Here is a 19,562-nt window from a genome sequence, read left to right as displayed (position 1 = left end):
AAAGGCGTTACTCGTATCTCCTCACAAGCAACAAAAAGGAGGCAGCTGAAAGATAAAACACGGACGAAGTTGACACTGTCAGGATACCAAATCCATACAAACCAGCCATGTTGAGCAAAAAAGTCAAAAAAGAGATGCTCGAACCAGGTTTCGAGCCTGGGACATCCAGTGTGTGAGACTGGTGTGATAACCACTACACTATTCGAGCGTCGGATGTTATTGTCATGCAAGGGCAGATAGAAGGCTCAAAAGACGGATTTGATTTCCTATTTTATCCAGCAAGTCTTCCTGTGTCATTTGACGGTTGCATACAAATCTTAACGCCCATGCATTCTACCTTCCAGCCTTTATTCTCCTTCTAGCCTGACACCTCACCATATTCCACCTTGCTTCTACACTACATCATTCCTTAACGTTCTTTTTCGTCCTGCCTGTACCGTTTACCTCCCTCAATCCAATTAATTCCCCACAAGAGGTGCTTACCTCTAGGTTTGCACTCCGTTCTTTTGCTCGGTAGCCCTAGCCAACGGTGTGCCTGGGGCTGGCCCTGAAGTTGAAGCCCTTTTCTGTAGGAAGGCTCTGTCTTGGGACTATCACTGTATCTCCAACTCGATGAGACTGAGCCGATTGAGGAAGCGGATGTAGTAGGACATCCGGTTTGGGTTGTGGCGGAGGTGGAGGTAGAGGCGGAGGGTGGGGAGGTAGAGGCGGAGGGTGGGGAGGACATTTGGGTCTTCTGGGGTTTTGAACTGGGGCTAGAACTTTGTTCAGATGGGGCTAAATATATCGATTGTGTGGATGATGCGTAGAGATGTTAAGAGTAGGTAGGGGCAGCTGGCTAGGTACTTATAGTAGATGGTGTTTCGAACGCACTGTTACAGGGAAGATATTTGTAATAGCGTGCACCTCAACTTCGATGGGTCATGGCCTTCTGAGCCGATGAGAGCTTGAAATGTTGCGTGATCTCTATTTGTTTCATCTCCAGTAGTCAGAAACGCCATTGGACCGCTGCAAAGTCTAGAATGCACAGCCCTCTAGACAAACGCGCGGTAATCGTACTGACAAGTCCATTGGCAACTAACGCCAGGAGCAACGAGGCGTTTAAAGCCAAAGATTATGGGGAAAGGCTTCAAGACCGAGATAGCAAGTATGCAATGAAGACCTGCTGCACCTGAAACGAAAATAAGAAGTTCAACTTCAGTCTATTCCATCTGTCTCCCTGCCACTGTAGTCCACCAATGACCATTTACCTGCTACCGGATTACCTCATAATTCTTTCCTTCTTTGTGCTGTGTAGATGCAGATCCCTTTTTTGATTTCTACTCCTTATCTCTCTCAACGTTCCAGCTGGATTTATCTCTTTCCAACTGCCCTTCCTTTGCAGCCCCTGCAAGTATTGTGCTTGCCCCTGAATTCTCAGCCGTTCTTGTAGGAGTACTCGGTCTTCGGGTCATCACTGGACTTTCAACTTGTTGTGGTAGAGGAGGAGGATGTGGCTGTCGATGGGGTGGAGGTGGAGGTGGAGGAGGTAGAGGAGGTAGAGGTAGAGCCAGAGGAAGTGGTAGAGCCAGTGGTAGTGGTAGAGGTAGAGGTAGAGGGTGTGGTGGTAGTAGTAGTGGTGGTGATGGAAGTGCTGGAGGAGTATGAGGAGGACATTTTTGTGTTTTGGTTGTTTGAATGGGGATGGGGATTTGTAACTCGTGTTGTAGCTGGATATCTCTTTGAAGTGAATTACCTATGGTTGGTGAGAAAGCAGCTGGCTCTTGTGCTACTTATAATACGACGCTGGAGTTTCGAACACTGGCAAAGGGGAGAGATACGTAACAGCGTGGGCCTTAGATTCGATGGATCATTGTAATCGAGTCGTTCTTGCAGAGTCGAATAGAGCTTGAAATGTTGCTTGATCTTCTGTTTGTTTCATCTTCAACAGCCAGAAAGCCCATGAGAGCACTGCAGACGGGAGTCTAGACTTCACAAAGCTCAATCTATTCCATCTGGTACAAGCTACCCCTAGTTTATTATCCACCTGGCACTTGTACTAACTCATTGCTCATAGACTTCAAGCTCGCCGTCGTCTTTGTCTTGTTTCAATTCCCACACCCTTCTCATTCTCAGGCCTCCCGATTCTTCCCATCTAACTGCTCTTCTTCTGTGCCCCCAGCCAGTGTTGTGCATGTCCCTCGATTCGGAGCCAGTCCATGTAGCAGTAAGCGGTCTTGGAATTATCACTGGTTGAATTCGAGGAAGAGGATGTGGTTGTAGTGGTAGAAGTGGTGGTAGAGGTGGAAGTAGGGGTAGAGGGTGTGTTGGTACCACTGGTGGTGGTGGTGGAGGAGCTGGAAGTGTCGGTTGAGGAGGACATTTTTGTCTTTTGGGGTGTAAACTGGGATATGAGTTTTGTTCTAGCTGCGTTTGGATATGTCTATCGTGTGGATGATGACCCGTAAGAGTGAAGAACCTGAGCAGCGGGTTCTTGTGTTACTTATAGTACCACGTTGCAATTTTCAACGCACTGCTCCAGGGAAGAGATGTGTAAGAATGTGTGTCTTCGATGGATCATTGTCCTCGAGTAGCTCTTGTGCACCGAGGATAGCTTGGCAAAATCGGTGATCTTCAACTCTGTTTATCTCATCCCCATAGGCCAAGAGGTCATCAGGGCGGTGCTTGATGTCCATTGCCGAGTCTAGACCCCTTCTCGTGGAGTATAAGGGACTTACGTCGAGAACGGTAAGAAGAGCAAACTTTGACTCAACACGACATCCGTTCGAAGCAATGCATCACCAAACACATTCGGTCCTTCAAGCCCTTGTTTCAGACCTCCACACGTCCGAGAAATGTATAAGTATCCCGTTTGCCTAACCACGTCACTTGCCTCTCTTCACAACTTCCAACCCAACAACAACACCGGATCCAAGCTCTTCAAAGCGTCACGAAACAAACCGCCACAGCCAAAACCCTCAAGATGTTCTCCCCATTCGCCTCCACCAAGACCACCGGAACCGCTACTTCCACCTCCACCTCCGGTCAAACGCAAGTTGCCCAGCCCTCTTCTTCCTCTACCTCGACTTCCGAGAACAGCACCGGGAACAACCATCTGTACATGTCGAAGGGCAAGACTTGGAGTTCTACCTCCGGAAGTGGCTCCGGGTCCCAGGCTGGGTCAAGCTTAAGCTCAGGGAAAAAGTCTGATATCTTGTAGATCTATCCCCATCTAATTTGTGGATGTGAAGAGGAACACAAGATGGTCCTTTCGAGTCATTGAGCTCATGATGGAATGAAATGATGGATGTGTAACGAGTAGAAGTGTCAAGTAGAAGAATGAGATTCAAATGCGTTGCTTTCAACACTTGATGCTTCATGCCCCATGATTCGCGGGTCTCGAATACCATGCAAATCACATCGAGTGACGAGATGACCTTGACACATTGTTCCCGACCATCTGTGGTTGGCCAATCACTCGATTTCCAGAAAATTGGAAACTGGTATAACAGCCAGCAGTCTTCCGCTGTCCTTGCCCAGAAACTCCTGCACTCCAAGGCCCTCAGATTCCAATACCATCGATAGTCAGAACCCGCTCCACGAAGAACAGAACACTCGAACCACCAAGGAAGATGTCGTCCTCCAACTCAAACACTAGCGGTTACCTTTCCCCTCCCAGCTCCTCCTCCACGAAAACTTCGTACGAGAAGACTCCATCATCCACTAGCACTACTAGCACTACCAGCAGCGGGTCGTCATCGAGCACTCCCAACAACTCAAGCACGTCGTACACGACCGCCGAGACGGTGGTCGTCCCGAGCTCGACAAGTTCGGGGGCTAAGAGGAAGTAAGTAGTAGCCAGGTGAGTGTGCACACATGCGTGTCTGAAAGAGGAGGAGCGGGTGCTAAGGTCTGTGAATCCGACAGAAGTTCGGTGGAGGATTGGTGGAGGAGTGTCCGATGAGTATTATGGTGGCATACGGAGGGTTAGGGTAAGAAGTGATGGGGAATGGTGCTCGGAGCTACTTTGTATATCGAGGAGCGCCAGGAATCTTTGGTAGAACTATGCAGATAAAATGGTGAAAGGAGGGGACACATGCCTAGGTAGCCAATGATTGTGTGAAACGGCGGCGAAAAGTTGAAGTGTCGTCGTCGTAAGTGGAAACTCGTCGCCCTCTCCACTGCACTCGGCAACACCCCTGAACCCCATTGCAACCCCTGAATCACAGAGGGTCCAGCGCTCCACTCACCAAAACATTGACAGCGTAACCCAGACAACAACGTTCCGCGATCGATCGCGAACATGAATGACGCCAGTCACCGAGCAGAGCGCCGAGTGGCCCAAAAGCTTTTTCAGTGTTCGACGGACAGTCATTGGGGATCTGTCGGGAGCGGGCCGCGTACCCCGGTTGGCAATTGGCGGGTTCGGAGATGCACTCGGCGAAAGGACTGACTCCCGTCCAAAGGAATGGCGGCGACGGCGCACCAACGGCAACTGGAAAAGAGCCAAGCCTTGGCTATAGCTTGTTTGAACGTTGGCCGACACATTTCTGGGTTGGGTAGGGCTGATTTAAGCGAATCAGACAAGGACATTCGTAACTCCGACCATGACCGAAGCCAGTCACGATCCATGGAAACTCGGCCGTGGGTTTGAAGGCTTGTTTGTGGTCGATGATGTGTCAGCGAGTTGGGTTCGGCGATTTCGATGGGTGGTGGTCAGCAGGAAGAGCGTTCGGTGGATGACTCAGGACTGTTCGGAGTCGGAGGACGGAGCGTGGTGTTAGTTGGTGGGGCAAAGGATCGGAATGGGTTCGACTCCAAAGTTTGACGACATTTTTGGAGGAACCCGAAAAGAATGTTGGGTGCAATTAAGCTTGTGGTTGTGTGCTGTTTGCAGGTATCGCGAAGGAAACATGGGACAGATAGCCGTGTCTCACCTGCAGTGCATTAGTGTTGTGTCCATATCCGTGCCACCGGCAACTGTTCGCGGCATCCCTTCCGAAACATTTTCCATGCGGAAGAGAGACACATCCACTTGTGCAGCGCATGCAATTCCCAAACCACTTCTCCTTCAAACTTTTCGAAAATCACTGCACCCGAAAAAAAGTCAATTGCGCAAGCAATTTCTTCCACGTCGTGATCACCCGATTTTTCCTTTGTTTGTTCCGCCAGTGACGTCAATCCGTAATCTCCCAAACAGTCGTCAACCAGTGCGTCCCAAGAGCCAAACCCCAAAATTGAACTTTCTTGGGGATACGGTGATAAGACCCCCATCGCCGAGCTAAAAGCGGCCGCCCCCAATAAGCACCTCTAGCACCTCTAGGAACAACTTCACGTCGCTACCGCATAGAGGTAGGACACTGCACCGTCGCTCGCCATCGGTTGAACAAATAGACATAACTGGCTTCCGACACAGTGTATGCATAGATTTATCGGGTCACACAACCTTACGCCCTTTGACATCGACAGAAGTAGGTTTTCGTGTGGATGCTGTCAGTTGATGACTTGATATGCAGATCCGATAACAGAGAGACTGTGTCGGACGCTCGTATACCCGCTCTAATGCCGAGTCCAGTACTATGCAAGGGTCGCGATTACTCGCCCAAACATTTGTGCAGCAAACAGACATTGTGACATTTTAACCCTGTCAGGCCCAGCCGCCGATGCGACTTGCGAATGGCGGATTTGTTAGTGAATGGCTTTTGGCGGTTGGGAATTACGGGGCCGCTGCGGCGCGCTGCCTGCCGCCTGCAGATCGATTGTAACGCTTGCTAAACTCCGGGCTCCGAGCCGGCTAACTTTCTTTATATCTACCCACCTGCAGCTGCATGTCTTCGTCTGAGCTTTCTTGATCCCCTTCCTTTTCCCATCCGTCTTCGTCTGGCGCAAAATTTTTGACGTGCAGTTCAGGGACCTGTCCCGGCGCAAAGACAATCGGGTAGGTTGTCAAGTCAAGATCCAGACCACTCACGAAACCGCGACAAAGGGAAGCAAACAGCGACAAACACTTTGCGCAATTCCAGTCCGTCGCGCTTTCGCTTCGTCTCCAGTCCTCGTCGACAGCCAGAATGGCCTCAACAACCCTCTCCCCGCTCAACGCTTTCGCCGACCGCACCACCCATGGCCCCTCCACCGACAACGAAGGGAACCTCTCCGACCAATCCACCGCAACCGGCATCCCCTCTCCCTCCCGCGCCTCCTCCGAAAAGTCCTCTCCTCTCGCAGCGCAGCCCGCTGCAACCACAACGGCTGCTGCCCCCGATGCCGAAAAGCAACAACCCACCACCGGCGGTCCTCCCCCCGGCGGCGGCTGGAACGCAGGCCCCCCACCCCCCAACGGCGGCCTAGCCGCCTGGCTGCAAGTCGCCTCCGTCTTCTTCATCTTCTTCAACACCTGGGGCTTGCTCAACACCTTTGGCATTTTCCAGACATACTACGAGTCTCCGTCGTCCATCTTCCAGCCTCCCGGGTCCGTGTCATCATCCAACATCAGCTGGATCGGCTCCATCCAGTCTTTCATGGTTTTGTTGGGCGGGCTGGTGTCGGGACCGTTGTATGATAGGGGGTATTTGAAGCATTTGATCTGCGTGGGCGCGTTTGGGGTCGTGTTTGGGCATATGATGCTTTCTTTGGTGAGCGAGTTTTGGCAAGCGCTGCTGGCGCAAGGGTTTGTGGTGGGATTGGGGGCGGGCATGATGTTTACGCCGGGGGTGACGGTTTTGCAGAGTTATTTTTCGACGAAGATTGGACTTGCTACTGGTCTGGCGGCGGCGGGGAGCAGTTTTGGGGGTGTTGTGTATCCCATCGTCTTCTACAGGCTGATTGATAGGATCGGGTACGGCTGGTCAGTGAGGGTGATTGGGTTCATCGCGCTCGGCACGTTGGCGGTTCCGGTGGTGTTTCTGAAGCAGAGAGTCAAGTCGGGGAGAGTCAGGGCGTTTGTGGATGTCACTGCTTTCAGCGATGGGCCGTACATGTTGTTCACGTTTGGCGCCTTTGTCGGGTTCATTGGGTTGTATACCATGCTGTTCTACCTGAGCTTCTTCGGGTTGGACACGGGCGCGACGGATCCGGCCATGGCGTTTTATATCGTGCCTATATTGAACGCTGCGAGCATGTTTGGACGGACGCTGCCGAATTGGTTGTCGGATAAGGCGGGGCCGTTCAACATTTTGATTCCCGGAGCGTTGGTCTGTGGCGCGTTGACGCTAGCTATGATGGGGGTCAAGAGTCTTGGAGTAAGTCTTTGCTCTTCCGTGGGAGTCTTTCGAAGAGTCTTTGCTAACTGTCGTTTGCGTGCAGGCTATCATCGTCGTCGCTATCCTCTTTGGCTTCTTCTCCGGCGTCTTCATCGCCCTCCCGACCGTTTGCTACATCGTTCTCACCAAGGACAAGTCCCGCCTTGGCAGCAGAATTGGCCTGGGTTATGCGTTCCTCGGTCTCGCTACCCTCATCGGGGGTCCCGGTGGCGGTGCGATTTTACAACAGACTGGTCATGGTGGGCATAATAACTGGACGGGAATGTGGACGTTCGGCGGTGTCATGCTTCTTGTTTCTGGCGCCCTGTTTATGGTCTTGAGGGGTTGGAAGTTCGGAGTCAATTTGACGACAAAGGCATAGACGCGGAAGATGGCATTGCGATATGAATGGTTGAGTTTGAAGACAAAGGGAGATCATTTGTAGACAAGTCTAGCCAAAAACTGGTGTGTAACTGGGTGTGTATACTACTCTAGATGTATTAAAACCCTAGACTTCCCTCTTGAATCTTCTCATATCCTTTGCGGATTGCCGCAAACAGCTTCAAGACGTCGGGGAGTTAATGTGCGTAGAAGGAGTAGTGTCGAAGATAGGTGTTCCCGTACTGCCTCGGCGGGCGATGCGAATGCGCATGTCGTCTGTGACAACCCAAGGATATTCTCCGTTGCTCCTATATTTGAAGCTTGTCATTGTCATCAGGACGGAATGCGAACACGGAGCATGCGAATGTAGAGGATGGAGGGGATATTTGAACATGCTGGAGCATTTGACAAGAAGGTTGTCTTCCATGGCATTTGGTCGATCCGTTCAAAGATCAGCGACGGAGGTCGAAAGGCGACGACAGAAAGGGGCCGGGCGATGATGCTGTAGTGGTCTAACGAAAGAGTAGAAACGGAAATCAGGGCAGTATAGATATCCAGGAGGGGAGTGCGTGTGAGCAGAGGCGCGAAAATGCGAACATGGAGGAGGTATAAGCTTCATCTTGAACGCGGTCTATGCGAGAATGCATCGATAGAGCATCAAAGACCGCATGAGGTAAAAGTGGAAAAGAAAAGTAGCAAAAAAATTGGAAGGGACCCGGATGGGAATCGAACCAGGGACGTAGAGCAACTGGAAAGGAGTAGAAGAGCCTCATTTGCGTAGCCGGAAGACGCCAGATACAATACTACTACAGGCCACAAGCAAACCAGACCTGTACAATCCCGCTGAAAGTACAGGGCGTACACCACGGTACTCGCTATAACGCAAGCCCTGATGGCCATCGCACCCGCCAACCCCAGTTCATACGTTTGCATTTGTTGATTTTGAGTTATCACCAAGTTGATCTTGTTGCGTTTTCCAACGTTCATTGTTATTTGAATATGAACTGTTCACGCTACCAAGACTTCTTTCCCCTTGCGCATGTCTTGCATCAATCAATATCTCGAAGTACTTATCACCCACAAATATCTAAGCCGCCCACTTTCCCAACGACGCCATGATTCTAGACACAAAGCTCACTTCTATTTCGCCCGAATGCGTGCGCGCTAACACATAATGATGGTTAAGTATGGGAGCAGTAGACATGCGGATCACTGCCTCCCTCTTTCGGAGAGAAAGTGGTTTGTGCCGCTCCGCAGACGCCGGAGCGGACGCCGGAGCGGACGATAGCTTCATTGAGCCAGCGTGCCTTCCCTACCCTAACCGAGGAAGACCAGTCGCTGCTGCCTTGGACAGCGGAAGAGCGTCATGTCGTCTGATCTTCGAACACGACGCGTCAGGAGCTTGGCTGTTTAGACAAACCTGGACTTGAGCCGTACCCCACCACAGTCCAAATCTGAAGGCTCGACCTGGACTAACCTTCGTGCTGCCCGCGCCTTGACCAAGTCGCGGCCCGCTCGAATCTGCCTGCCACCGGTATTACAACGCACTTCCAGGGCACAGAACGGCTTTCAATAACTGCCCGGCTGTCTCAAATCAACCCACTCCGCTCCGCTTCTTCTCAGGTTGTGTTCGTTCCCGCTGTACCACGGTAGGGACAACCCAGTTTTGGTGGCTGTAAGGTGTAGTCTTACAGCTGTACTTTTCGTATTCGGCTGGATTTCAATAAAAATATACAAGTCGCTGCATTACCCCAAATCTATATAAGGCATGCATTTGACTAATTAGAGGCCCAGATTCCTTATTGAAATGGCCAGATTTTTAATATTTTGAATAGTTCTAGACCTTATATATAAGGCTGTATAAATGTATTGAAAGTTGGATTTTCAGCGCGTATATACCTTATATTTATAGTACTCAACGTATAACTTATCGGATTTAATAATATTTACAAATTTATAAGAAAAACTAGTTATTATCGATTATCGACTCGTTAATAAATACCCTAATCTAACCTAATTTAATCTAATTAAATCCTCTTCTTTCATCCTCCTCTTTTTTCTATCTTTTACCTTTATAGTCTTTATTTGCTTCGTAATTTTTATTAATATTATTAACATTATCTTTACTATAGTAGATATAACGGATATCGATTAAATTATCGTAATATGTTATTGTAGTATTATAATGTCTTTATAGCCCGTACTTACAATATAAGTTCCAACTCTTCCTCTTTCTCTTCCTCCCTTTATAAATTCTTATTATTATTAGAATTATTATTTATAGTAATTATTACCTTTATACAGCTTCCTGGCACTTTTAGCGTCTTGCCCGCTACTATTATAATTATTATAGCAATTTGCACTTTCTTATTAGAATTTATATCGATAGCTTTCTCCTTCCCCTTCTTAAACCTCTTTCGAGGGTATAGTATTAATATAGACGGTCTAGACAATAGCCTAGCTAGTACTCGTACTTATACTTGTGCCGTTTCCCTTATTAAATAAAGGTATATAATAGGGAGTTCGCTAGGGATATTTATACCCTTATTACTTAATATAAATTTAATCGACGAGGTGCTTCCTCTACGAACCTTTTTAATCCGCTTCTTATTATAAACTTTAAAAGGTACGAAATTTTTATTATAATTAAAGAGGATAACTTTCCCTATAGCCTCGTAGAATTTATCCTCTTCATTTTTAATATTAATTAAGAAAGCATTAAAGTCCTATTTGGGTTAGAAAGCTTTCTATTATTATATTTTTAGTACGTAATATAAATAATTAGAACTTTATTATTTAATTAGAAAAGTACAACGGGTATTATTAATAATAGTTTTATCTTACCCTTCCTTGAGTTTTAATATTGCGTTATACTTTAGGTCGTTTTTAGTAATACGAATAAGGTTATTATCATTAGGAATATTAACCTTATTAATTAAATTAGGCCTAGCTTTCTTTTTGGCTTTAAATTTGCGTAGTAGCTATTATTTAAGATTAGGGTTCTCTTCGAAAGTAACCTTTTTAATAAAAGTAAAGTTTACTCGCTATATTTCTTTTAGTCCTTCTTTTACATTAATTACCCTTTTTATTATAACTTTAATATTAAGAACTTCCTTTATATAGGCTCTATTACTAATAGCTACGTACTTACGAGGGTTCTGCTTCTGGGCTTCTACCTTATATGGCGCTTATAGTATTCTTACTAATTAAATATTAGCTTTTAAGTATTAATAAATACTTTGAAGGCAATTCTAGCCTTATTATACACCTTTTTAATAAGCGAATTATACCTATTAATACATTATTAAATCGCTAGTAATTCTAATATATATAGTACTTTACAAAGAATTATAGCTTTAAGTCAATTAAGGAATAAAGGTTCTTACTATACCTTAATAGATTTACGCAATTTATTGAATGGAACGTTTAACAAATTAGTTAACCTTATACTTACCTAATTTTATTATAATTATAATTAATATATTTGATTTAAGTAGCTAAAAACTAGTCTTCTCCTATCTCTTATAAATATTACTTCGAATAAAACCTACCTCCTTAACCTTTTTCTAATTATTTAAAAAAATTATACGGTTAATATTAATAGCCCTGCTAATAATCTCGTTTATTAGGACTTTCTAATAAGCCTTCTTAATTGCTTAATATACTACTATATTAAGTAATTAAAGTATATAGCTAGTATGTAAGGGTAGAGTATAAGGTATAATATTAAAGGCTTTATAATATTATAGAATATATAAGTCTTTATAGGCTTTAAATCTATCTATAAAAAGGATTCGATATACTTTCAGTTTAATAATTAACGTAAAACTAACAGTTTATTTTATTACCCTCAGACGGCTCTAATCTCTCGAAAGGGGATAGGTAATTAAATAATAAATTAAACTATTTATCAATAGTATAACTATCGAAGGAAGGGGATAATCTAAAGGAGTACTCATTAAAGTACTCAATTTACTATAGTATACAGTAAGTATTATGATAACTAGTCAATATATTGGTAATAACCACGTTTAGATTAATTTTGTAATTAACTTGTACGTCCCCTTATACTTGTAGATAAATTAGTATAAGCGTAGCTAGTTAAGTAAAATCAACGTTGATTATAGATAATAAGGTTAGAGCCTTACTATAATCTACACTTTAAATATTAAAAATAAAGGGATACTCTTAACCGCAGTCGATATAGTATTAATAGTAGTTTAACTTTCTTCATCATTAGGGTTAAATATAACCCTTCTTATACGTGCCCGATTCTTCATGAATAATACCTATTATTATATAAATTAGTATAGGGAGTAATACTAATAAGGAAGTTTTTATACTTTTATAGTTCCTTTAATTCCCCCTATTTAAAATAGGGATTTATATATATTCTAGACATTTTCCTCTTTAATATTGAAATTATTATAAATAGCTTTTACCTCTTTGAACTAATTTTTAAGGGAGTTTCATTGAATTTTAGTACTTATCCTTTTTACATTTTTAAAATTAGCCGCTTTGAATTCGAATTTTAAATACTTTTTATGCTACTCTATAGGCTACTTTCTATAGAGGTTAATAAAAGGGGGGTATAGCCATTAAATTTTTAGCTAGTTAGTTAATTTGATAAGGAAGGTATTATTTAGGGGGAAATGGCTACTGTTAACAATTTAGACTACAATATTAAAAACCTTATTTTCGTTGGGGGTTAATATTAGCGGGCAATAGGTATTTATACCCGTTGGTAATAGCTTCTCCTTTTAAATAAACTATATATATTTTTTAATAACGGGTTCGCTAACGTTATAAAGTTGTATAGAATCTTTTATAGTATAATTATTACCCTTACTTTTGCGGTTGTTCCCTTTCGAGTTAGTACGTATTACCCACTTCTAGCAGGCGAGGTAATGACGTGCAGCCTTTTCCGCCCGCGTAGTAATGTTAAAATCGAAATGCGCTATGGTAAATGAAATGATTTGGTCAAGACGAGCAGTTTAAGGCTATTCACAATGTCGTACGATTAAAAATGATGAATTTATAGCTAAGTAAGGTTTTTGATATATATACCGCTTGCAAAATATATATAAAAATCCCGACTCTTAAAGGGACGATGAGAGTCGGTTGGCTGGCTGTAAGCGGGCCCCCAAAGGGTGGCCCCACATGGCTGTGGCCAGTGCGTACAACTAACCGACGAGTATAGTTCCGAGATCCGAATGCTGACTTGTCAATGGTACTGGCGACGTTTGAGAAGACACAGAATGTTGAGCGGGCATAGGATTGGGCTCATTCTTGATTTTCCAAGGCAGTCAAAGGTACAACACAGGCGAATGAAGTTGACAAGGCCGGAAAAGTGACGACAGAAAGTGTGGATAGGTATACTGCGGAGTTGTTCCTGTAGAGAGACAGCACAGGTCAAGGGGCAGCATTCATATAGTTCCACGTTATTCAGCAAAGGGTGTAGACAAGCTGTATTTCCTATTGAGCCCGCTCAACAAACAACCAGACCTTCCACACTCCCAATTTCCTATCCAAAGAAACCATCCTCAAACATGATGCAGCTGTTTCTGGCCTTCATTCCTCGCCTTCGACTCCTCCGACCCCAGTCTACCGCTATGCCTCAAGAGAGTACCCTTGCTACCTCTATGCTTCCACGGCTTCCAGCGCCTACAACTCACACCCCTCTGCAACGCATAGACTCAAATTGCAAAGGACTGGGTAACAGCAAACTGAATTAATCAGCATATTTCGCGAATGAGGTTGAATTGGCATGGAGACCATGAACTTACTTGGACATGATTACTGTCTACAGCTAGATATATTGCCCTGGCTACCAGAAGCTTGGCTCTTCCCAGCAGTGGCCTTAGCGGACGTAGCCGTCTGCGTCACCGCAGGGTTTTGGGCCTTGGTTTGGTTTAAATCGCGAAGCTTCGGCTTCAGCGTTCCGTCTGCCTGTTTCTCTAGGGCGTGAGGGTTGCCACCGGGGTTTTTATCACTCATAGGGTTGGCGGGAACTTGCAGGAAGGACATTTTGATATCTGATGGGGTATTTCTGCCGTTGGAAGTGCTTTCGAAGAAGGGAGGTGGTTGAAATGGGTATGACTGAACGGTTGTAGCTGGTGAGGTAGTTTGGAAAATTTGCTTGATGGAAATGATGAATTCCTGAATGGGGAGTACATAGCATTAGGATGGCATACTTATACCTTTTGACGGAATCATGGGCGGTTATAGTCATGGTGAGTATCACGAATGATCCGTTTTAGCGCCGTCAATGTAAATGGAGTCATGGACATATTTCCGGGGCCGGCGTGTTGGTTCTCAGCATCAACACGGCACGTGGTCGTAGTGCTTCGGCGTGAGCCGTGCCAACGCCCAACCGCAAGACATTGACGCCGGAGACGGAAGCGGTATACGTTGGCTGTCTGTCCCGCCCAACGGACGCCAAGAAATCGTGAGTGAACAAAGAAAATTGTGCAACTTGGCATTTTACGGAGCGCGCGGTCAACTGCAACAGGTCGGCAAAACGAATCTCTTAACCGTTACCATGTCGTAACCGCCTCTTAAAGAGTAACGAAGTAGAAAAGCTTTTGACAGAACTAAACAAGGAATAATGTTGGCCGTTCTACCAACGTCGGCCATCAAGGTGATACAATCAGCCAAGATGGCACCTTCAGTAATGAAAATCTGCGAAACGCAACAACAAGAGCCGATACCGCCCACCTTCATCTTTCCCTGAAGCACTTGCTGTCCTGCTAAACCTCCAAACAAAGGGCCTTGCAACACTGTCCAAGGCACCAGGGGTATCTCAAACAACAGACAGGAGAACCAACAAACCCAACAAAGACAGAAAAAAAGCGCCAGACTTCTTCGCTTCAACAAGCCGGGAACCTAGGACATCCCACAATCATCCCAGTAAAACAACCGCTAGACTCCTTGCCTTGCAAGAAGCAACCCGGAACTTGTTTAAGTTCACGATACTTGAGCTCCGCCAATACGCAGTCCAAGAGGGACATGCCCCTGTACATCAGAAGCCATCATCTGAGCCAAAGCCGCTTCCGCCTCCTCCGCCAATTGTCTGTCGACAGCCGCTTGGGTCTCCTCTTCACTCATAACCTCCTCATTCGTACTAGTCTCGCCTATGCCGTCCTCGTCAACGTTGTCGGCCGAAGCCAGAGCGTCTTGTAGGCGGCGCTCACACCACTTGAGATACTCTTCCTCCAGCTGAAGATCGATCATGGTTTGGTCGTCCAGCAAGGGTCCTAGCGCTGAATCGTCGTTTTCTTCAGCCGGCTGGTCAACGGGCGTCTGTACTTCAAGGTCGGACAACGGTTCTGTGTCCTGGACGACTTCGTGATTTAGAGGCATCTGGACCTCCGATATGGGCAACTGGTCTTGTTGCTCATCGACTTTTTGAGATGCGAGATCTTGCTCATTTGCCGCAAACTCCATTCCAGCGGCTGGAAGGTCGACGGGTGTCTGGACCTCGGGCTTCATTGACGGCTCCTCTTTCTCAACGACTTGTTGAGAGACTATTGCCAGGTTGTCCGAGACAATTTGATTTCTTCTTCGGTGCCTGGACTTCCAAGTTGACCATCAGCTCCCCTTGCTCTTCCTGCTTGAGACAGGCGAGCGCTTGCTCATTCGCCGGAGACTCCAATCCAGCGGATGGTTTGTTGAGATTTTGCGAAATATCAAGCGCTGCTGTCGGCTCTTCCTCCACAACGAATTGTTGAATGACCGTTGTCTGCATATCCGCCACACCCCGCTCCGGTTTAGAGTCTTTCTCAAGTGCCTCGATCTCGACCGCAGGCTTCTCCCCATTATTTGTGGCGTTGAGGGGTGCCTGTTTTTTAGGCGTAGGGCTCTGCTCGTTAGTTCCGGGTCTCGGCTTCTCGGAAACACGAGGACGCTCTCCACCTGTAGAAGAGAACGGGAGGGTGGATGGATACCGAGGCATCCTCAAGGAAGTGATGTTAGGGCCGAAGGAATCTGTAGCCCAGGGAGGTGGGCTGTAGGGCATGCCGTCGTGGGAAGCGTGCCGGGAGAAGATAGCGGCGTTGTTGGCACGTCTTCGATGATTCCTCCTACGGTTGCCTCTGCCATGACTATGCTGTGTGTGGTGGTGCTCTCGTGGTTGACAGCGAGTTGTCTGGATCCTAATTTCATCCAAGAGCTGAAGATGAACGGCCGGCGGTAGTAAGGTTGCATTGAGATCCGTACGGTTAGCTACGAAAATATCCCTCCCTTCATATCTTGGGCGAGCCTTATTTGCAAAATCATCTGCTTGTTCATTCTCCTCAAAGCCGACATGTCCTCTCATCCAGTGCAACTCAAGAGCAACATCAAAGCCCGGAATGTTTCCCAGCTCATGGGATAGTTGTTCCACCAGATTAATGACTTTGGCTATGAATTCTTGGCGGAAGCTGGTGTTCAGATTCTGATACTTGATCATCCGAAGCACCTCAAATGCATCGGAGAAAATGCACAAAGTTGCTTTCCGGACGATATCTGTATCCGTACGAGGGACAGCTCGAAGATGGTCGGCCCCAACTCGAAGGCCTTGCAGGATGCCCATAGCCTTCCCAATGGTGCTGCTAATCATGTTTGGCATTAGCCAGGCCATTTGAAGTCTCTCGCCATGGTGGGGGGTGCCTGAGAAAAAATTGTCGAAAACGACAGAATATCCGCCGGGGGCAGCAGGGTCGACTCCTTCCATTGAAGCGTCCGTGAAGAACGCGATTGTGAAGTCATTTGCCGTGGAGCATCGTGCAGACGCTATTGCTTCCTTGGCTGTGGCAATCGCCTTTTCGTCGCTTGGTTTTTCGTGCTGGACGAAAATCTTCCCGCGAAAGGGCTGAGTGAAATACGGTTCTAGAGAAAGTAGAAGGCATGGTCAGCAAACCGTGAGTTTGCGCGCCCGGGTGGGCATGTGTTCGTGCACTTAGGCCCCATGTAGACATGGACTCTAGCTGGCACTTCTGGTCTTTGTGAGTACTCAAGCAGCGACATGTTTGTTCCCAAAAGCACGCTCATTGATTGTCTTGGAGTTCCTTGGGGCCAGTGGTTTCACAAGGGGGATACTAACCAAGAGGCTTGTGCCTCTTTGCATCCGGTTCCTCTTCAGATCCTGGATGGTCGGGTGCTCATCTCTTGTCCATCGCAGCAGGCATTTCCCTCAATTCAGAAACTCAATGAAGGGTGCCGCTCCAGCTAGGGTCGCGGACCGGAGGCTGCGAGCAAGTTCGAAAGAAGATGGTAGCGAATAGTAGCAACGCGTTGAACCTGGCCTAAACCAAACAAGCGCAGGCTGACTGCCCGTGTGCTCCGAAGATGGGTTCAGGTCGAGGAGTGCTGCGGGTGTTGTCAAAGGAAGGAATGATTTCTGAGCCGGGAACGATTTTGTGTCAGTGGGTTATGGCGCGGGGTTGTTCAGTGAGCAAAAGCTCCAGCCGGGTCGCGTCCGGACAACGGATGATTGGAAATTTGGCGGTCGCTCCAACCGTCGCCAACTGCCGACACGTTGTCAAGGTCTCAAGGAAAGGACGACTGAGATAACACAACCAAGCCCGCAGTGCGTTGCGACTAGCTCGTGCCCCGTTCAACGCAGAGAATGAACAGGCATGCTACTCGTAATTAGTGGATTTGTTGAAAGATGGGAAGATGGTGAAAAGAAGAAAGAATGGAAGCTATAGATCCGAAAATACATGCCGTAACAAGGTATGCTGCAACCTTATAGCAACCTTATCGGAACCTTATCAGTCCACGGCAGGCATTCCTCCGGCCTAGGTAGCCGTCAGTTCGACACGGCAGTGCCGTGAGTCGTGACACCTAGTTGAGCAGCCGCAAGATACACAGCGCCCGGTCTGAACAAAGAAACGTGCAAGGCGCAATTACCTCCCGGTGCCTAACGAGATGTTGCACAATGTGCGCATGACCACAAAAGGCTCGCAGAAGTTGTCCCGGATTGGCAACGGAAGCTGAGCGATATCACGATATAAGACTATGCTATGCGTCTCCCTTGTAGAAACTGTGTCATGAATGCGGAAAGTATTGAGAGGGAAAAGTGCAAAAGAAGGAAAAAGTAGCAAAAAGATTGGCTGGTCCAGGAATCGAACATGGGACGTGACTGCAAACTGGAAGGGAGTAGAAGAGCCCTATTTGCGTAGCGGGAAGACGCCAGCTACAGCACTACTACAGGCCATAGAATTCAATCCGACCCGATTCAAGTCCTGTAAACAGGCGTGAACAAGGCACCCGCATCGAAGAGCGTCCAAGCTCTGCTGCCCCTCCTGTAGCCCCGTGAGTTTCGCCCTCTGCGCAACACACCGCTCGACCACTGGACCATTTTATTTGTTGAGGACCTGGACAGAACTTTCAACTTATCAACCCCCCTGCCACGTGCAGCCGCTCCACGGTAGTCACGTACACACTCGGCACATTTGGCAATCCCGTAAACAAGACTCTTCCCGACCACAAGTCACAACACTCCTTTCGACACGAAAACAAAGCCTGCGTTGGGTTGCAACGTACTTGCAATTACCACTATGCAAACATACGACAACCTACCAATCCCTTCCCATCGCGATTATTCTCCTTCTTTTCTTCCAAACTGTCACCACACTTACCTCTCTCAACTACCACGCCCACGGTTACTCCGCGCATCCAACATTTTCGCAGCTTCCAGTCTCCCATGCATCTCGCACCTCCCCGGCACCAGCACTCAAACCTTACAATTCCTCTTCTACATTCCTACTTCCAACATCTACATCTCCAACATCTTCACCTCCAACCCGTATCGCATTCCCCACGATCACATACCCACTAAACCATCGACACCTGCAACCCGCCTCACTTCCACCACCGCCTCCCATTCTCGCATTCTCCCATAGTCCCTTGCTCCCTTTACTTCCCACTACTACCCTTGTACTCCACCGTCTCAACCTTCACCTCCATCTTCCAATCCCCACTGCCGCTGGTGCTACTGCTGTTGCTATTGTCCTCCTTCTTTTGCCCAGAACCAGATGCGTCCTTGCTCTGGGACGGCGATGAGGAGGAACTCTTTTTCCAGTTCCCGGGCCACATCATGGAGTAGACCTTTGCCTGGTCCTCCATAGGTAGCCAGAAGAAGATGTTGGACATTCTGTCGGGATATATGGGCTCAGTGCAGTGCAGTACTGTGTGGTAAAAGTTGGGTTTGCTTGTGCTATGGTCTAGGTGTGGTTGGTATTTGGTGGTGATGGGGTTGTTCTGTTGGAGAAGGAACTGGGATTTTGTCATGGGTCTGGGTTACTTTGGGGGTCTTGAGGGAGTTTCGGAACTGGTGGATAACTCTTCCGCAAGGAAGGAGAGCAGGCATTGTGGTAGATGTTGGTACTTCTTTATGTGCGGAAAAGGCATGAAGAACGATCTCGCTTGACGTTGTTTTTGACATTCTGTCGGCAATGTCATGAATCAGGGGTATGCATGTGATCTCCATGATCTGCGTCAGGGGTACTGTTCTTGGCATAGATCCGTCGATAAGGATGAACCACCATCGTTCCGACTCACGATGTCTGATGCACAATTCTACACTCCGAAAATATGCGTCTGCACAAATCCGAGTCTCGACCTTTTGTACAAGAATCGGTAAACCGAGCAATCCAATCCCTGAAGAATTCCATGACGCACAGCACCAGACTTAACCGCCCATGTTTTTGTCCAACTTGAAGCACGTGTGTGCTTTGGCCCTCCCTGTCCGGTTGTCACACTTCCATTTCTACGGGGCGGTTGAGGTTCACACCAGTTTATCCCAGAGACATGAGACATGACATCAGTGTCTCCTCTGCCACATCACTCCAACACCAGCGACTGTTCGGTTCTTGGCAAATCTTCAGCTCGGCGATCGGTGCTCCACTTCGACGGACTCGAGGGGTCAATGATCGTCAATGATTGTGGCGCCTCGCTTTTGGCGCTGGGAAGTTGGCTCAA

The 19,562-nt window shown here is 47.2% G+C and overlaps 6 protein-coding genes and 1 non-coding gene across 7 annotated transcripts; 3 read left to right on the top strand and 4 right to left on the bottom strand.

The window, feature by feature from the left end:
- Positions 1-135: 135 nt before the first annotated feature.
- B0H65DRAFT_t309 lies at positions 136-208 on the bottom strand. Its single transcript has one exon. It is a non-coding gene; the product is annotated as a tRNA-Val (tRNA).
- A 1,245-nt stretch (positions 209-1,453) lies between these two features.
- On the bottom strand, positions 1,454-2,362 carry B0H65DRAFT_550413 (uncharacterized protein; the record flags this gene model as incomplete). The annotated part of the gene is made up of 2 exons (XM_062829734.1): positions 1,454-1,719; positions 2,140-2,362. The coding sequence occupies 2 exons, from the start codon at positions 2,360-2,362 to the stop codon at positions 1,454-1,456; spliced, it is 489 nt and encodes a 162-aa protein (XP_062681034.1).
- Positions 2,363-2,802: 440 nt separating this feature from the next.
- B0H65DRAFT_590144 (uncharacterized protein) lies at positions 2,803-3,215 on the top strand (the record flags this gene model as incomplete). Its single annotated transcript, XM_062831060.1, has 2 exons — positions 2,803-3,147; positions 3,200-3,215. Coding segments are annotated over exons 1-2 (327 nt in total), but the record flags the coding sequence as incomplete, so codon positions are not given.
- A 396-nt stretch (positions 3,216-3,611) lies between these two features.
- B0H65DRAFT_550411 (uncharacterized protein) lies at positions 3,612-3,943 on the top strand (the record flags this gene model as incomplete). Its single annotated transcript, XM_062829733.1, has 2 exons — positions 3,612-3,826; positions 3,907-3,943. The coding sequence occupies 2 exons, from the start codon at positions 3,612-3,614 to the stop codon at positions 3,941-3,943; spliced, it is 252 nt and encodes an 83-aa protein (XP_062681032.1).
- Positions 3,944-5,629: 1,686 nt separating this feature from the next.
- Positions 5,630-7,762, top strand: B0H65DRAFT_470773 (major facilitator superfamily domain-containing protein). Its single transcript, XM_062827056.1, has 2 exons — positions 5,630-7,217; positions 7,282-7,762. The coding sequence occupies exons 1-2, from the start codon at positions 6,048-6,050 to the stop codon at positions 7,597-7,599; spliced, it is 1,488 nt and encodes a 495-aa protein (XP_062681031.1). The 5' UTR covers positions 5,630-6,047; the 3' UTR covers positions 7,600-7,762.
- A 6,802-nt stretch (positions 7,763-14,564) lies between these two features.
- Positions 14,565-16,197, bottom strand: B0H65DRAFT_550409 (uncharacterized protein; the record flags this gene model as incomplete). Its single annotated transcript, XM_062829732.1, has 3 exons — positions 14,565-15,104; positions 15,175-15,705; positions 15,826-16,197. The coding sequence occupies 3 exons, from the start codon at positions 16,195-16,197 to the stop codon at positions 14,565-14,567; spliced, it is 1,443 nt and encodes a 480-aa protein (XP_062681030.1).
- Positions 16,198-18,497: 2,300 nt separating this feature from the next.
- B0H65DRAFT_577199 (uncharacterized protein) lies at positions 18,498-19,127 on the bottom strand (the record flags this gene model as incomplete). The annotated part of the gene is made up of 1 exon (XM_062830684.1): positions 18,498-19,127. The coding sequence occupies exon 1, from the start codon at positions 18,870-18,872 to the stop codon at positions 18,498-18,500; it is 375 nt and encodes a 124-aa protein (XP_062681029.1). The 5' UTR covers positions 18,873-19,127.
- Positions 19,128-19,562: the final 435 nt, after the last annotated feature.

Source organism: Neurospora tetraspora (assembly GCF_033439725.1).
Source record: "Neurospora tetraspora strain CBS 560.94 chromosome Unknown B0H65scaffold_5, whole genome shotgun sequence".
In the NCBI taxonomy this organism is placed as follows: Eukaryota; Fungi; Ascomycota; class Sordariomycetes; order Sordariales; family Sordariaceae; genus Neurospora; species Neurospora tetraspora.
This window is presented reverse-complemented; position numbering and strand designations above follow the sequence as displayed.

Coding starts and splice junctions, on each gene's coding strand:
- B0H65DRAFT_470773 (XM_062827056.1), top strand. CDS start 6,048: ATGGCCTCAACAACCCTCTCCCCGCTCAACGCTTTCGCCGACCGCACC. Junction 7,218..7,281: donor TGGGGGTCAAGAGTCTTGGA/GTAAGTCTTTGC, acceptor GTTTGCGTGCAG/GCTATCATCGTCGTCGCTAT.